The sequence below is a fragment of the Peromyscus maniculatus genome, chromosome 7 (assembly GCF_049852395.1).
Source record: "Peromyscus maniculatus bairdii isolate BWxNUB_F1_BW_parent chromosome 7, HU_Pman_BW_mat_3.1, whole genome shotgun sequence".
Lineage (NCBI taxonomy): Eukaryota > Metazoa > Chordata > Mammalia > Rodentia > Cricetidae > Peromyscus > Peromyscus maniculatus.
The window spans coordinates 60,627,566-60,645,794 of record NC_134858.1 but is presented as its reverse complement, the minus strand read 5'-3'; the positions used below and the strand labels follow the sequence as shown (position 1 = coordinate 60,645,794).

General features: G+C 43.5%; 1 protein-coding gene across 5 annotated transcripts in view; it reads left to right on the top strand.

Moving 5' to 3' along the window:
• Map2k5 (mitogen-activated protein kinase kinase 5) overlaps positions 1 to 18,229 on the top strand; it is a 236,642-nt gene that overhangs the window by 78,483 nt on the left and 139,930 nt on the right. For all 5 annotated transcript variants that reach the window (XM_006971444.4, XM_016003408.3, XM_016003402.3 and 2 more), the window contains exons 9-11: positions 645 to 684; positions 15,595 to 15,663; positions 15,752 to 15,833. In XM_006971444.4, coding sequence (XP_006971506.1) covers positions 645 to 684; positions 15,595 to 15,663; positions 15,752 to 15,833 — 191 coding nt within the window. The remainder of the gene's footprint in view (positions 1 to 644; positions 685 to 15,594; positions 15,664 to 15,751; positions 15,834 to 18,229) is intronic.

The following is an 18,229-nucleotide window of genomic DNA, read 5'->3' as shown; positions in this document are numbered from 1 at the left end:
GGGGCCTTCTCATTCCAACTCCACACTGAGCCTACTTCCCTGTTCAAGGGGAAAATGAGCCACATGCTCAAGCCATAGCTGTATTTCTCATGAAAAATTATATTAAAAGCCATAGTCAGAACTCATCCTGTGATGGGTGATTATTTTGATAAAATATAGTGATATGATTTCTCTATTATGTACCTTAAAGAAAAGCAAAAACCTCCCTTTTGCTGCTTATACATGACCACAGACACACACAATGCCACAAGGGATCCGGGGCCAGAAAACTGAGTGACCACAGATACACACAATGTCACAACAAGGCATCCGGGGCCAGAAAACCTGACAGAGTTTGAAGGTCTAGTTCTGCCACTGTGCACTTGGGCATTGGGCAAACTGTTTAACTTCTTCATGCTTCAGAACTCTAAGAGGAGAGTAATAATAACAGTGTGACTTGAGCAGTATTTTAAGATATATAATCATTTCATAAACCATTTCGCACCACAGAAGTATGCGTTGCTAGCATGGGCCATTTGCCTTGAGAGCACCTGGTATATCCCCATTCTTGCGGAAATGTGTGGGTTGACACTGGGTCCTTAGCCACTCTGTAGGTTACCTAATGATGCCAAGTCACTTTGTTTCTTTTTTTTATCTTCCTACAGAGCATATCATGTCCCAAGTGGGAAAATTTTAGCTGTAAAGGTAAGCATTGGATATATTTTATGTATATTTTACGCAAATTTGTATGCATCTGAGTGTGTGTGTGAATATGTGTGAGTGTGTGTGCGGTCCATGTGGTATGTGCACACATGGAAATCGGAGGAGGATGCTGGGGGGAGACCTGCGCTATCACCCTCTTCCATATTCCCTTGAGACAGGGTCTCTCACTGAACCTGGAGCTAGGTCCTCCTGTCTCCTCCCACCCACAGTGCAGGAATGGCAGCATGCAGCCATGCCTGGCATTTTACCTGGGTACTAGGGATTTGTGCAACAAGCACTCTTGCCTGCCGAGCTATCTCCTCAGCTCTGTGTTGTGAGATTCTTGGTGTTCTCTGATTTCCTTTCCCTCTCAGCTTACCTCACCGGTACATGAACACACTTTCCAACCGCAGGCTCTTTGTTGACACACTGGTCTGACTCCCCTGCAGTCGCGCAGTGACCTGCCTTTACAGACACGCTCTCTGCTCTGCCTGTCAGCTAATGACTTCTTGCCACACCCTGTCTCTGGTCTCTGGGCCTTTGGTAATGGAAGGTTTTAGGTTTTGAACAGCTGCTGCTTGCTAGGTATACCTTTTGTGTTTTAAACAGTTATCTTTAATCCTGAACTCTCAGGTAATTCTCAGCCATTTTTAGATTTGAAGAAAGTGAGACTCATAGAGCTGATTTGTCCAAGGCCATTTGGGAGAGGCGGGTGAGGATTTAAATGATGTCCGTCTGACTCTGTAAAGCTGACTTCCTCCAGGTGCTGTACAGCTTTTGTACAAATAACTGCTTTTCAACCCTCTGTTCTCCACCAGCCTTTCAAAGTTCATCTCCAAGATGCCTTTGTAACTCCCTCCACAGTGAGAAATTGCCCTCTTTCCCTAACATTTCAGTTTGTGTTTCTGTGTCTTATATCTTAAGGAAACTAAGAATTTGCATAATGATTATTCCATTTTTATTAGAGTTAAACTAAAACTAAGGCTCAGATCTGCATTCTAGTGCATTCCAGGATTCCCTCACTGTCTCACACCTAGTTCAGCACTTACATCACATGTGGCATTGTGAGGTCTAGTTTTCATAACAGCCTGTGTGAGGAGGTCCAGCAGCACTCTCTTGGGAAGCCTTCTTTGAAACTCCAAGCAAATTATATCTACACAGGCACAGCTTGGGACGCCATTGAGGTCATTATAGGCTCACATTCTACGCAGGAGGAAGAGGTCCAGAGAGTTCCTGGCTCTGTGGGAATAAGCTGTGTCCCAGCCTTCCCCTCCGTTGACCTACATTGAACCATCTCCATGTCTCCCCTGAGCTCCCCTTTGATCAGAGCACCCACGAACTGAGCAGGGTTTTCCTGTCTGTTCAGTTATTTGTTCTTCTGATATCAGAATTCTTTATATTTAAAGGCAGTCAAATCTTGGTTTAGTTATGCCAAGAGAGGGAGAGAACATCACTACAAATGATCCAGAATCCTTGGCCTTGTCAATACAACATTAAATTTTCATAATTGCATATATTTTAACTTGTTTTGCATAGGCTAATAGTAAGATTCATGGGCACAGTTAATTTAATTGAGCATGGCAAAGGACAAGCAGCTGCTCTGGAGAGGACTAAAGGTCACTCTTTTAAGAATATACTTGGGTTCAATTCCAGCACCCACATGGCAGCTCACAACTATCTGTAACTCCAGTTCCAGGGGATCCAACACCCTCACAGACATACATGCAGGCAAAACCACCAGTGCAGATAACATTTTTAAAAAGAATGTGCTTTACAAAATAACTTAGGTTTTCACAATATGAGAACAGCTGAAGTTTGCAAATAAGCCGTTCTCTAGGCTGGACCTTTGAACTGTGCTTTCTAGCAAGACCTGCATTGTGTTTGCAAACTGAGTCAAGTGGTGATTGATTTTTGTGATAGACTTGTGTTGCATGAATCCTAAATGGTTTTATAATAAAAACCTGGAGACAGATATCAGGGTGAAAGCTGAAAGATCAGAGAAGCAAATCAAGCCACAGCCACTCCTCAGCCTGCAATCATGCCTGAAAGAGAGAGTTCCTGTCTTCTCCTGCCTGATATTCCTTTCTCTGCCCAGCCATATCACTTCCTGTCTCAACCTTCCTAGTGCTGGGATTAAAGGTGTGTGATCCCAAGTGCCAGAATTAAGGGTGTGTGCCTTGAACTCACAGAAATCCAGCCGGATCTCTGCCTCTGCCTCCTGAGTGCTAGGATTGAACGTGTGTGCCACCACTGCCTGGCCTCTATGGCTAACTCTGTGGCTATCTCTGTCTGTCCTCTGATCTTCAGGCAAGCTTTCTTAGATTACAAATATATCACCACAGACTTGATCTTGGTAACCAAAGCAAAAATCATATAGATTATACAATGGTTATAATGGGATATAATGTACCCTTTCTTCAAAACAGCCAGAATGGCTCATTATTTCTTAGAAATTTGTTATTTAGTTCCAAATATTTGGAAAATTTCCAAGTATTTTTCAGTTATTGACTTCAGACCAATGAAGTCAATAACTGAAAATTTTAATTCCAATGTTGTCTAAAACATATTGTATAATTGGAATTACCATAAATTAATTTGGCTCAAAATATGATCTTTGTTGGTGAATCTTCTCTGTGCACATAAAAAAATCTACAATCCAAAGAATATGAAAAGTGTTAGGTAAACCTTTGTTAGATCAAGTTGGCTTTTAGTTTTAATATCTTTCATATCTGAATTGATTTTTTTAAACTTGTTCTATCAATTACTAAAACTAGAGTGTTAAAATCTCCAACAACAGTTGGACCTTGGTCTGTGTTATGAATTATTGTGATTATTGTGCAGGGGAACCCCCAAGGGTATTCCGAGCATGCAGGGAAACATGCTGGGCAGATGCATGCCTTATGGGCACGGCGGTGGTGGCGCAGGCCAGTAATTCACAACCCAGACACTGCATCCACGTGGAGAGTTTGTTATAATAGAGAGATGAAGGAAAGACATGATAGGAAAGAGAGAGACAGAGAAAGAGAGAGAAGAAGAGAGAGAGGAGTTGAGGGTGCGCACCTCGTGAAAGGAAAAGCAGAAGAGGGAGAGGAAGGGGAGGAGTTTCTCCTTAGAATGAGGCTTTTACGTCAGGACGCAAGGTAGCGCCAAGAGGTGGGATTTCAAGGGGTGGATCAGAATATTAACATTCCACTGTTTTATTATAAAAGAGGTGAGTTATGGAGCAGGTTGGGAGACAAGGGTGCTAAATTCTCGAGGCTACTTCAAGCTGACAAGGGGCGAAGTGGGGAGGGGGAACTGGGAGTCACACATGGCAGACAATCTCAGAAATGTTCCTTGAGGGAGCTGAGGAGGCAGGTTGCAGCAGTGGTATTCCAGGAGCTTGGTGGAAAATGGCATGCCAAACCAGGAGTATAGAAGCCATAGCATCTGCTGTTTCTCTGGAGGTCGGGCAGGAACAATGAATCTGCAAAATATGCTTGAAAAATAGGTGGGGTCAGAAATGGGCTCTGGAGATGTTAGTTTTCATCAGATCAGATTTCTTGATGCAGTAACAAAACTTTTCCCAGGAGCCTGTAGGTATCTGAAAGACAGCTGGAACAGATTTACATCATGGCAAAAGGATTAAAAATCCATTTAAGGACTCTTAAGAACTTTTTGCAGTCAATGTTCTATCATTTTATCAAAGCTGCATTTATCAGTATTAAAAATTTGAAACTCTGAAGTTATATCTGAAACTAGTCTATCCTGTACCATGAAGTCTATGAATGAGGCATACCTGTCTGAAATTGTAGAGTATATATTCCATAATCTTGAGATTGGGACTGTTAAACTGATACCCTAGTCATCAAACATCGTCAGATCTGAGAAGGATAAATTTAAGAAGTGAAAAAGCTTTCCCGCTACATAGGCAGCAATCCCAAGTCTCTCCATGGTTATTGGGGGGACAGAAGCCCCAAAGGCAGATAGTCCCAGAAAATCTGACAGATTTTTTTTTTTCTGTAGAGTAGAAATTTGGGGAGACTGACCCACCTTGACTTTGCAGTATGGGGCAATTGGTCCTCCATTGTTCCACCCATTCACAGTCTGGACAGAATCTCATCTTTTTGCTGTATGGTCGGCCTTGCCATAGGAGCTTCCGGGTGGAAGTTCTTCTGCGGCCATCTGTCTTCTTGAGGAGATACAGGATGCTGCCAGGAGCTGGCATGTCTCTTTATCATAAAAAAAACTTTTATATTAAATGCCATATTCTCAGATCTCTACAGGTATTTGAGGACTGGGGGAACAAAATCTGTTAAATGTATTTATAACTTTGAGAGCATATATATGACTTAAATCTGAATATACAGGTTTCCCAGTTAGTTTTAGCTTAATGAAGTTAGCAAGGACAGGGGGGAAGTTCACATTCTTAAGCCTGAATCGACCTTGAGTAAGGAGAGACATTCTTTAAGATGTCGACAGTGATGTCTGAATCTATTACCATTTTTTTTTAGGGGTTTGTATAAATACTATTACCATTTTTAAGGCCCTGTAGCTGTAGTTCTGATCTTTGAGTACAGCCAGATTATAATCCTGAATGACTTATATAGAAATAATTATTTCTTAAGCTGTCTCCTGAGAAGGCAAAGAAGAGAGACAGGAAAAGATCCCAAGGCCAAATGAGAACAGGAGAAAGGGGGCTTGTGAGTCAGGGTGCAGCCCAACTCTGAGAAAAGAACTCTCTGAGAAAAGGAAAAAGACCCTCTTGATTGACTCTATGCCAGGGTTTCCATCCCTAACCTAGCCCTCCAGCCTGTCCTGGGAACAGGGAGCACAGGACGACGTATTCTCCATAGCTGCTTCAAGCTGGAACAGGGTCAGGAGGACTCTGGCCAGTTAAAGGTAAGGAGGGAACCCAGGCATGTGGTCATCTGACCTGGCTGTAGAGACAGGGAACAATTACGTTTGGCTGGGCCGGTCCACATCACACAGACAAGAGTCTCGGCCGTCATCTGTAGCAGGGAAAGCAGTGCCGGCTGTGGTCCACACTGCTGCTCCCATGTTTCTGACAGCCTGCTGAGATATAGACTAGAGACGGGAGTTACAATGTATGAATTTATTTGGAGCCTTTTGGCTCATGCTCTGAGAAAAGGAGAAGTTCCAAGACCAGGAGAAAGAAAAATGCCATCCTTAGGAATAGACAAGTGAGGAAAAAATAAAAATTTTAGATAAATTAGTATTATCAATCAGCACTGAAATCCAAATTGTGGAAAAGCAGGTAATGAGTAGCCAAGGAAATTTTAAAATCCTGAGCTTGTGACCCAAAGTGTGTCAGAATTGTATTAATGTTAAAATCTGAAATTTAAAATCTTAATACAATGATACTGCCGCTATGTGGTTCTGCTGATGCCTTGGAGGGGAGCGCATACGTCTCCAGGCCCTGCCCACATGAGTGGCTGCAGAGAAATGAACACCATGACTAGACTTCTGCCCCTCCCAGATGGCTGGAGCCTAAGAGAGGCAGCTAGGGAACACCAGGCCAAGGCCGGAGGACTTTTCCTTGGCCCATAACAATGGTGAAACAATGGGCATCAGGAGGTGACCTTCCTCCATACTGAAGGCCTGAGCGCTGGGTGCCCCGCCAATGCGGCCCTTAGTAAAGATGGTGGTGAGGTCATATGGCCTGCCTGTTTTAACCTTAGCCAAGATGGCAGCTAGACCATGTGGTTACCCTTATTTAAGAGGGTGCCTTGATCACATGATTGCCATTATTTAAGATGACGCTGCCTGATCATGTGATCGCCCCTATCAAATATGGCACTTGACCATATGTTAATGTGGGTTCCCCACCCCCAAAATAAAGTGAGCAGATAAGGAACAGATAAGTTGAAACATTTAAAAGTCAGTCAGAAAGAAATATAGATGGCCACATCGGTTACACATTTCCATTCTCACATAGGAAATAGGCTTTGTGAAAGAAAGAAGGAAAGTAACAGTGCAGTTGGGCAGGAGAGAGGGGATCCCCCACCCCACCTGGGCTGTGGCATGGTGCAAGCAGCTGCAGGGGAGTAAACCCAAGCCATTGGTCAGCAGCAGTGGTCGGGGAAGGGGGCCATAGGCTTATTTTTCCACAATGAGGTGTAAGGCCCAGCGGACTGACCTCTGGCATCCCAGAGGGACAGCAAGGGCCAACGATAACTGTGCAAGATAGCCAATCATCACAAAGGCTATGGGCCATGGAATTGAGAGGGCACAAGCCATCACCATATGATGTCACATAGGGATCAGGGCCGAAGGGCTATGAGCCTGAAAAACGTGGTACCAGGGAGCGAACCGAGAAGAATCCTCACTTGTGGGAAAATGGCCAGAAGAGAAGGGAGGAATCTTACCAATCCAGTAGGGTTAAGAGCCCCAGTGGTGCTCAGCCTGAAAAATGGCAGGTGGTACAGGATCCCAGAGCTCCTCAGGCTGCCGTGGGCAGGAGAAAGCAGTAGTTTAGCAACATTGGGTGCCAATGTTATGAATTATTGCGCAGGGGGCCCCTAGGGTATCCTGCACATGCAGGGAGACATGCTGGGCAGATACAGCAGTGGATTGGGCAGATGCTCACCGTGCAGGCATTGGGGCGCCAGCGGCACCCAGTAATTCACGACCCAGACGCTGCATCCACATGGAAAGTTTATTAGAATAGAGAGATGAAGAGAAAGATAGGAAAGAGAGAGACAGAGAGAAAGAGAGGAGGGGGTGCGCATTTCATGGGAGGAAAAGCAGAAGAGAGGAAGGGGAGGAGTTTCTCCTTAGAATGAGGCTTTTACGTCAGCACACAGCAGCGCCAAGGGGTGGGATTTCTGAAATTTCCATTGCTCCCTGTCATTGTTTTTGAAGATGTACTATTAGTTTCAATAGGGTTCTTATCATTCGGATGAATTGGCCTCTTTGTCTTAATGCAGTGACTGTTTTGTTCATGGCAATCTGTGCTCTGAAATCCATATTGGCTATTATTAATATACTACAGCATCTAGATTTCTGCCAATGTTGTCCTTTTACTTTGAACCTAGCACATCTCTATATTGGGAATGAGTTTCTTGTAGACAGCATGTAGTTAGATCTTACTTTATAATCTAGTCTGATGACCTCCGCTTTTTAGTTAGAATGTTGGAACCATTTACGTTTTCTGTGATATGATATGACTGGGTTTATATCTCTTGTTCTGTTTTCCGTTTGTCCTGGTTGCATACCCATTCTCCCTCCACTGTTTTTAATGGTTGTCTAGAGTTTGTAGCATCCATCTTTAGTCTTCACATAAGATCCTTACAATAGAAGCTGTGTTAGTACGTACTCTGTTGCTGTGAAGAGACACCATGACCAAGGCAAGTCTTAGCAGAGGAAGTGTTGAACTGGGACTTGCTTACAGTTTCAGAGGATTAGTTCATGACCATCACTAGATGTAGGAACCTGACTGGGCTCTTCTTTTGAATTTGAAAGATCTTGTTCCAGTGTTGGCTTTATATTTTCCTGCGAGGTGTTGGCTGTCCTTTGTGTTCATTGTTCTATGTGTCCCCTCTCCTGGCCTCTCTGGTTGCTGTTCTGAGTTCTTTCTGTGTTGCAGGTTATGGTTACAGTTTACAGTACATGGTTCTGCTGGGCTTGAGAGTGATTCTTTTTTGTATTCAATATGCTTGAGGTTTGTTGAAATTCTTGAATATGTGGGATTTCAGCTTTCATCCAATTTGGAACACCTTAACCTTTCATGAGATCATCTCCCACATTGAGAACTTGACCTGAGTATTCACCTCATTTCAGTCTTTCCCTGTTTTAGTTTTGAAATGTTTCTCCTCCAGAATCTTCAAATACACTGACCTTTTCCTCTTCATTGTCTAATGTGCTGTCCCTCCTGCCCAGTGTGGTTTTTCGTTTTTTTTTTTTCATTTCAAATGTTCCTTTTTTATCCCTAGAAGTGTGAGTAGGCCTTTTGCTTTGAGAACAGTTCCTGTGTTTCCATGTCATTTTTTGATGTGTCCAACCTTTATTTTTTTAAACCTTTAGAGTATATGGAATAATTATAACAACTGTGCTGGCTAGTTTTATGTCAACTTGACACAAGCTTAAGTCACCTGAGAGGAGGGAACCTCAATTAAGGAAATGCCACCATAAAAGTGGGCTATAAGTAAGACTGTAGGGTGTTTTCTTACTTAATGATTGATAGGGGAGGGCCCAGCCCATTGTGGGTGGGGCCATCCCTGAGCTGGTGGTCCTGGGTTCTGTAATAAAGCAGGCTCTGTAATAAAAGGCAGGAGGAGCAAGCCAGTAAGCAGCACCATGTCCTCTGCATCAGCTCCTGCCTCCAGGTTCCTGCTCTGCTTGAGTTACTGGAATCATTTCCTCCAGTGATGTGGAGGTGTAAGCCAAAGAAACCTTTCTTCCCCAATTTGCTTTTGGTCATGCTGTTCCCTCACAGCTATAGAAACCCTGACTAGGACAGACCAGCCAACCATTGGACATACCTACCAGTGCTGTTATGCATGTTGTTTGTGGATTACTTCCAGTAGATTCCTTTTCTTTTCATTTTGGGTTGTATTTCTTTTTTATGGGATACTGACAATGTAGCACAGGAAGCTAGATATTTTTGCATTCTGATAAATATGCTTAAAGTTTGTTCTGAGATGTTAGTGACTTTGAAACAATCTGACTTTATTTTTTTAAGACTTACTTGAACTTTATGTAAAGGGCCAACCCAACAATCTGCCTGGAATGCATTTTCCTCATTCTGCTGAAGCAGGATTCCTGATTCCACCTGGCTGAGGGAGCACACACTGCAGGCAGCAGGGCTCTTTCCCTGGGTTCTTTCTCCTTGGCCCAGGTAATTTCCCATTTCCACGTAGAGCTCCTTACTCTGCTGTGGACTCCCAAGGTCTGTCCCACTCCCTCTGGGGCTCCTCTGCACCCAGGCTCTGTCCTCTCAGCTTGGGGAGACTGTGAGCTCCTCCGCCTGTTTTCTCTCCCACTATAGGGATCAGAAGACTCTAGTCAGGGAACCCAGCAGCCCAAGGTTTATACTCTTTACCAGTCCCTAGGTGGTGTCCTGTTTCAGCTGCTACCCAGTACCTGGAAACCTGTTGTTGATTTTTCTGGTTTGTAGTCCATGCGTGCATGTCGGGAGTTGGTTGGCTTATGAATTGTTGTTGTGTTTTAAGGCAGGGTCTCACCATGTAGCTCTAGCTGTCCTGGGACTTTCTATATAGACTGAGCTGGCCTCATCACGGGGATCTACTGTAGATGTAACCAACAGTCTTATTAAATAAGAAACACAGAAACAATGTAAAAGAGAAAGCCAAGAGGTCAGAACTCAGAGCTAAAATCTCACCCTTCCTTCTGCTGTCCCAGCTTCCCGAAAGAGAGCTATATCCTGTCTGTACATCTTTTTTATAGTATTATTGTTCTGCCTTCTCATTGGTTGTAAACCCAAACACGTGACTACCTCGTCACTGTCTGAATGTACAGCCCCCTAGGTCTTAAAGGTATATGTCTCCAATGCTGGCTGTATCCCTGAACACACAGAGATCTATGGGATTAAAGGCGTGTGCCACCACCACCACCACCACCACCACCACCACCACCACCACCACCACCACCACCACCACCACCACACTCTGTCTATGGCTCTAATAGCTCTGACCCCCGGGCAACTTTATTTATTAACATACAATCAAAATCACATTTCAGTACAATTAGAATACCACCACAATCTGCCTGCCTCTGCCTCCCTAGTGCTGGCACTAAAGGCGTGCACCAAGATGCTCAACTATCCGGGTTATTTTGTTGGTCTGATTCTGGTTCCTTTCCCATTGTCATTGTAATCCAAATGCCTGCCTTTGCCTGTTGTAAGACTGTGGCCAGCTTCTGAACGGTTCTCTCAGGAAATAGAAGTTTCAACTTACTGGTGACTTACGCTGCTAAGTATCTTGCATATATGATCTTCATTTATGATCTTTGCTACTATTACTGCTTCTCTTTTAGGAAGTGCAGAACCTGAGACACAGGGCAGTTAAACAGATTGCCCAAGGTCCTATGCCTTAGAGAGCCCTGCAGCCAGAACGTAAACCCCTGCCTTTACTGATCTCCACCCCCAGATGCAGTTCCTGGGAGCATAGTTCCCCTCTCAAGAGTACTAAAGGCTCCATATTACTTCTGTACTGGTTTCTTTCCACTTCCGTGACACAACGCCTCATGGAGGGAGTTTAAGGAAGGGAGGGTTATTTTGCCACACAGTTGGAGGGTGTAGCCATCATGGCAGCAGAAGTGTGAAGTAGCTGGCCACTCTGCATCTGTGTAAGGAAAGAGATGAAAGCTAGTACTCCGTTCCTTTTCTTACTTCTGTTTGGCCCAGGACCCCAGCCCATGATGATACTGCCCACACTTAGGGTGGGTCTCCCATCTTAGTTAACCCAATCCAACTCCCTCACAGACATGCCCAAAGGCTTATCTCCTAGGTGATTTGGGACCTGTTAGATCAATCTGTATAGAACTATCAATGTCAACCATTACAAGGCCCAGACAAACTGAAAACACTCTTGGATGGAAGGTAGACCCCTCCACAATGCATTAGCTGTCTGCTGTTGCTTTTATTTTATTATTATTATTATTATTATTATTATTATTATTATTATTATTATTTTGGTTTTTCGAGACAGGGTTTCTCTGTGTAGCTTTGCGCCTTTCCTGGAACTCGCTTTGGAGACCAGGCTGGCCTCGAACTCACAGAGATCCGCCTGTCTCTGCCTCCCGAGTGCTGGGATTAAAGGCGTGCGCCACCACTGCCCAGCCTGCTGTTGCTTTTAATGCATGTTCTTATGTTTCCTGATCTCTGTGTATTTTGTTTTGTTTTACCTGAACTTGTGACCTCATCTGAACCTGGCTTGTTTCTTTCCCATTTCAACAAGTTAATTCATGTGCGCCTCTCTAATTAGAATGCCTTCATCCGTGTCTTCAACTATTAGAATCCTTAACAACTTTCAGGGGCCTGCTCTTTGGTTCTGGATAAGCCCTGTCACGTGTGTTGTCTCTGCTGTTAGCATCATGTCCATTTGCTCTGATGTACTGAAATCTTTTTAAAAGTGGAGAACAGAACTGAGCGTTTTCTTGCCTTACCTGCAGGGCCCAGCACTACATGCAGTGAGTGTCTCGACACATAATTTTCTGGTTGAATACAGTTTTTGTTGTTGTTGTTTAATTTACTCATTTATGTTTTTGTTGTTTCCTTCATTCGTCTTTTGAAGTAACAACATACAAAATACCCCCTAGTGTTCTTTGTATGGACCGTTGCTCTCCCCCAGAATATTTCTTAGCTTCTTTTGTTATATTAAAGGGTGAAATGGAAGGTTAAGAGTTAGAAGCGCATTTGATCTTTTCCTGACCCTCTCCTGACTTTGTGTGACTTGAAGCATGTCACTTGAACCTCTCAGTGACCCCAGTTGTCTGGTGTCACAGAGGAACTGTGCAGAGCAGCAAATCACGGCCCTTGTCTGAGCCAAATCACCTTCAGGGCTCTGCTACCCGCATGGAACCATGGGGGTTTCATTTCCCAACTCAGTGGTCAGTTGGCCACACTTCAAGTGTCCGTGGGACCAGTGAGATGAGAGCCCTGCTAATAGCATTTCCAATTTTTATATATTCTTAATTGAGTCCTACTTTATAAAGACTTGCTGAATTTTCTTCCCCAGACTTGAGATGAGACAAGAGAACTTTCCAGGTATTTTTTTTTCAAAGAAGCTAATTTTAGGAAAAACAGGAAGTTCTCTGTACCATGCAATTTAGGTTTTTTTCTGCTTCACAAAGCACATTTAGAAAATGATGTTAACCACACTTTAGAAATAACTGATAATCACCTGCATGCTCGCTGGAACACATTCGGCCAGCTTTTGTTTGTTTGCTCTTGGTAGCAAGACCATTGCAGATAAGTAGAGCGGAAAACACCACAAATACTGTTAGCCGGCCTGCAAGCAGAACCTTTCCCTGCCAGTAATGCCTCCTGCACCATCTTTCCAGTAGTAATGCTTGGGGAATGAACTGGATTCGCCAGGATTGTTTGTGTCCTGATGGGAAAAGAAGCCATCTAACGGGATTTCTTAGCCTTGTATGTAGCATGCGTTGATTATCATTCCCGGAGTGCTTTGGATTTCTGCAGCTTTTAAAACAGCATTTAAATGGACCATTTGATTAATCATTTGTATCCTGGCTGTAATCCTCCCAAATTTCCTTTCTGAGTTGTACATACTGTAAAAGACAATTATGTCGCCACAGATTAAATAAGTGAATTAAAACAGAATAGTGGCTTAATTTGACCTGTGATTTTGTTCTCCTCGCCTTTAGTGGAGCGCATGCCACTCCAGCAAATAAATGAAGTCATCCGTGACAGCTCGTGATGAATTGCCGTATTTATACTGTATATTTTAATAGTCTCCCACTAATTTAAATTGAGCACAGAGTAAATTATAATTCAGTCACTTGACTGCTTGTATTTAACCTGACAGCGCATCCTTGTGTGTCCTGGAGGTGTTAGCGGAGGGAGAACAGGGAAGGCAGGCAGGTGCCTCCATGCCGGCTCAACCCTTTCTGGAGGAGCTGCTTCCAGCTCCTTCTCTCCGTCTGAAGCGCTGGTTCAGCCTGCGGAGTAAAGACTCGGGCGGTCCACACTGTCCTCAAACTTCAAAGGGAAAAATCCACATTCACTGTGCTTTTCTCAACTTGCCTTCGGAGGAAGGATTGGTCTGTTTATTTTTAGCAGTTTTGAAGCTCACTGGCAAGAATACTCAGGGGAAGGGAGTTAACCTTTCACCAAGTGCCAGGCTCTCGGAAAACTGAGCGCATGTGCATGCCCTGTGGCAGCATGGAGAGGATTTCCCCTCTCAAATTTTCAAAAATGACCTGATTATTTGCTTTTTCGGGGTTATGGAAGAGAGCTCCAAACCGATCAGCTCTACGAATACAATAAATAGTCCTCACTCCAGTCTCGGTCAGTGTGGCCCTTTGGTTTGTTTGGTGTTCGCGTCTTTGGTTTTTGGTTTAGTTGCAGACATCACGTGACCCATTTCCCTGTGTCTAATAACAGCACGTCTGGAGGACTGTCTTTAAGGAACGCTTTGATTAAGGTCCTTTTCAGTGATTGGGTGCTACTGTGAGCCCTTGTGCTGGGCGCCGAGGTATAAAGAATACTCAGACCCCACCTTGCCCTTGAACCTTATAGCGCTCTGCTCTGGAAGCTTTTAGATGTCTGGGGGCATTAAAGCCGATTGCGGTCAAGAGCAGTAAGGGTCAAGCCAGAGATGAATTCTGATGAAGGGCTTTGAGGTGGGTGTCTGGAGGTGGGGAGGCGTTCGAGCTGGGTCTAAAAGGTCAAACAAGCTTTTGTAATCGGTGACTGTGGAGTGGAGAGAGGAAACACTGGTAAGGTGGTGTGGGGGGACAGGAAGGAGGCTGTGTAGAAAGAGCGAGGGGAGGGGTTAGCTTGAGGCACAACCTCCTGGTGTCCTGGAGTTGCAGCTTAGTCCAGGTGATGGAAACTCATGCAAGGTTCTCAATCAAGGGAAAGAAAAGTTCTCCATTGGGATCAATTCCAAAGTGTTGGCTAGTGGCGTGCGTTGGTAGAAAAGGCAGTGCCCACCTCCACTCACCCCGAACGCCTTTTTTTCTTACTTAAATGGGTGTCAGCATTAAAAATATACATAATGTGCATATTAGCCAGAGATGGTGGCACATGCCTTTAATCCCAGCACTTAGGAGACAGAGGCAGGTGGATCTCTGAGTTCGAGGACAGCCTGGTCTACAAAGAGTTCCAGGACAGCCAGGGCCACGCAGAGAAACCCTGCCTCAAAAAACAAAAAACAACAACAAAAATGTGCACATGAGAATAGTCATTTTCTTTCTTTGTGGTTTATGCAATTCATACTTTTTACTGTAGTCAATGTAATGATTCATATTTTTCACTTGTGATGCAGTGTAATTTAGTGTTGAATGTTGCAGAATGGTGCTGTTATGGCAATCATGAATATTAGGTTTTTACCGAGAAATGTTTAGACTCAAACTCTGCCACAATTCTCAAAAATTATTATTCATCTATTTTCCATCATGTCTGTCTTTTAAAAGTATATTTTTAAAAAGAACAACATTTTAAAATTTGTTTTCACTGAAGTGCTTAGTGGTTGAGCTGGGTTCTGACTCTTGGTAGCATGCTTGCCCAGCATTTATGAGAAGGCCTGAGTTCAGGCACCAGTGCACACACCCGCCCAAGGAAAGAGAAGAGGCTAAATTAAACTAGAGCTGGTCCTAGGCAAGTCTGGGTCCTCACACTTGGACATTTCTGTGTTATAAAGTCCGCCTTAGTGGCAGATACTTAAGGAAAACCACAACACTTCAAGAGGCCCTCCCTGGCAAAGCGTGGGAGTCAGGTGACCTGAGACCCTACCAGCGTTTGTGAAGAAACATTACCCACATGGGAGGAAATAAGGTGACAGCATTTTAAAACCCCCATTTCTTTGATTTCTAAAAATCTCATTTTAAAATGTTATTTTATTTACCATCCCCTCTGCTCATCTGTGAGTCTGTGGCTCACAGGGCTCTTCTCTTTTAATGATCTTCTTCTGAAAATAACCAGTGCGGCTAAAATAGGGTACATAAATTGAGTGTTATAACTTAACTGACTTTTAAAGCCATTAATGCTGACCTCTGAGCCCTGGCTTCTTCCAGGGTCCCATCAATCACTTCTGGACCGCCTCCTCCTCTACAAAGGCTTGGGCAGAGACAGAGACAGTTTTTGGTGTTGGGAATTATAATGGGGGCTGCATAAAGAAACGACCACCTTTCTTTAGTTCTTGTGCTTCACATGCTGTGTAACTTGAAGGTAGACATGTGCTGATGCTGCTCTGTGTCTGTACTCAGGTTATTCTGTTAGACATTACACTGGAGCTTCAGAAGCAGATCATGTCTGAGTTGGAAATTCTTTATAAGGTAATTTCTTTCTCGGTCACTTTTGTCTATAAACTGTGTATGTGTCAGCTCCCGGTCACCAACCACTGTTGTCTGATTTTTCTTACAGTGTGACTCATCGTATATCATAGGATTTTACGGGGCATTTTTTGTAGAAAACAGGATTTCAATTTGTACAGAATTCATGGATGGTGAGTTCTTCCCTTTAAACTATATTAGAAATGACTTTTGGAATCGGCTGCCTTAAACTTGGTTTTGATATAGATGTCAAGGAGATTTTAGAATGATTGAAACGTGTTAATTGTTGTTTCCTTTACACTAGCAATTCTCTTCCTGTAAAGGGTCCTGGTGTTAAATATTTGTAGGTGGGCTACAATTTCAAGAATGCAAGTTGGTTTCCTTTTACTAAAAATTAAAATAGGACAGACGGCACGCGGGTCCAGTCAGCGCGAGGGGCTCTCTGCCTGCCTCTGTGCAGCGTGTGTTTGCCGGGGAACAGATGTTCTGTTCTTTTAATGTTTCAGTCGCCAAAACAGATTTTCTTCTAAAGAAATCTATTAACCCAATGTCCTGTGTCTTTCAGAAAGAAATAGGTTCTTAATTGCTAGACAAGAAATTGTTTTTCAACACAGCTGTTTAGCCGAGCTGCATTTGGCTCTCTTTGGACTCAGCCCTGCCCTCCCTGCTCTCTGTTCACTGCTCTCGGTAGCTCTTCCTTGATCTGAATGTTGTGACAGAATGCAGACTTCTGGGAACCCTATCACTGAAGGGTGGTGGTTATTACTGGCTATCCACTTTAAATCTGGACAATTTTCACCTTTTAAAAGGTCAGTTTTTCAGTATCTAGCCTCCATTAAAATGCAGCATACATGTTTTTCTACTTTCTCAGGTACACACACACACATCATACACACAGACACACACACACAGACACACACACACACACACACATATATATATATAATACACACACCACAAATATACGATATATGCATACAGACACACCGCATACATGCACACATATACATACATACCACACATACACACGCCACACATAGCCACATATACACACTACACATACACACATGCACAATTGCATTCACCTTTCTACTTCTTTAAGTACACATACACCATGCATACACATCCACTACACATCCACAGTACACATACACACACACACACACCACATATACCACACATATACACAAATGCATGCACCTTTCTATGTCTTTAGGTATACACACCACACACACTGCACATATACATACCGTACACACACACACAAGCACACACACTGCACATACACACACACATACACTCCCCTGCCACAGCACACATATACACACAGGCACACTTTTCTACTTCTTCAGTAAACACACACATACCCCACATATACACACATGCACACTACACATACATACACACCCACAAATACACACACATACAGGTACATTCACACAAATATACACACACCCTTGTGGGTATCCTTAGGATTGCTATCAAATCATATAAGCACATAGGTAGTGTAGGTGGGCACCAGTCAGAAAGCACTGATTCATAATCCCAGTACAGGGCACTCTTCTGAACGTTCACCATTTGAGATCTGCATAATTTTCAGTTACATTAAAATACTTTCTATTAGCTGGGCATTGGTGGCTCATGCCTTTAATCCCATAACTTGGGAGGCAGAGTCAGGCAGATCTCTGAGTTCAAGGCTAGCCTGGTCTACAGAAAGAGTTCCAGGACAACCAAGGCTATACAGAGAAATCCTGTCCCATAAAAAACAAACAAACAAACAAACAAACAAACAAACACCTCACTTTTTATTAAGGTAGAATTCAGATACCATAAAATTCCCCATTTTGAAACCTACAGTTTATTGCTGTCTAATTTCAAAACATTCTAAAGAGAAAGCCTCAGGCAACCTAAGTTGCTCATCTCATCCCCTCCATCTCCCCCGGCAGCCATGGGTCTCCTTCCTGCCTCTGTGGATGTACCTATTCTGGATATGGCACATTGTACATCAACGGGATCCCATAGTCTACAGCCTTTGTGCCTGGCGTCTCTTGCTTGTATATTGTTTCCAAGTTTATCCTTAGAGAAGCAGGAGCAGTCTGCCATCTCTTTTCATCACGGAATAGTATTTCATTGACTGACTATATACAGCATTTGTTTTTCTTTAATTGATAGTCACTTTGGATATTTTCACTTTTTACATCTAAAAGATATTTATTTTTATTGCATGTGTCTGAGTGTGTGAATGCGTGCACAAACAAGTGTGCATGTGTGCTACTGCTTGCTCTTGGAGGTCAAAGCCTGTGGGAGCGGACTCTCCCCTTCCACCATGTGGGTCCCAGGGATCAAATTCAGGTGATCAGGCATGGTGCCAGTGAAGTTGCCAGATCCTGTAGCAACTCTTAACCTTGAGGAACTTCCAAGCTGTTCTAGTCTGTCAGTGTTCAAATCATGTGCAGTTACTGTAATTACTTAAAAATATTTCAACTCAACAATAGAAACACCAGTCACTCACTTGAAAACCAGTGTGTATTTCTCAAAGGAAGATGTCCAGTGGTCAACAGCCACATGA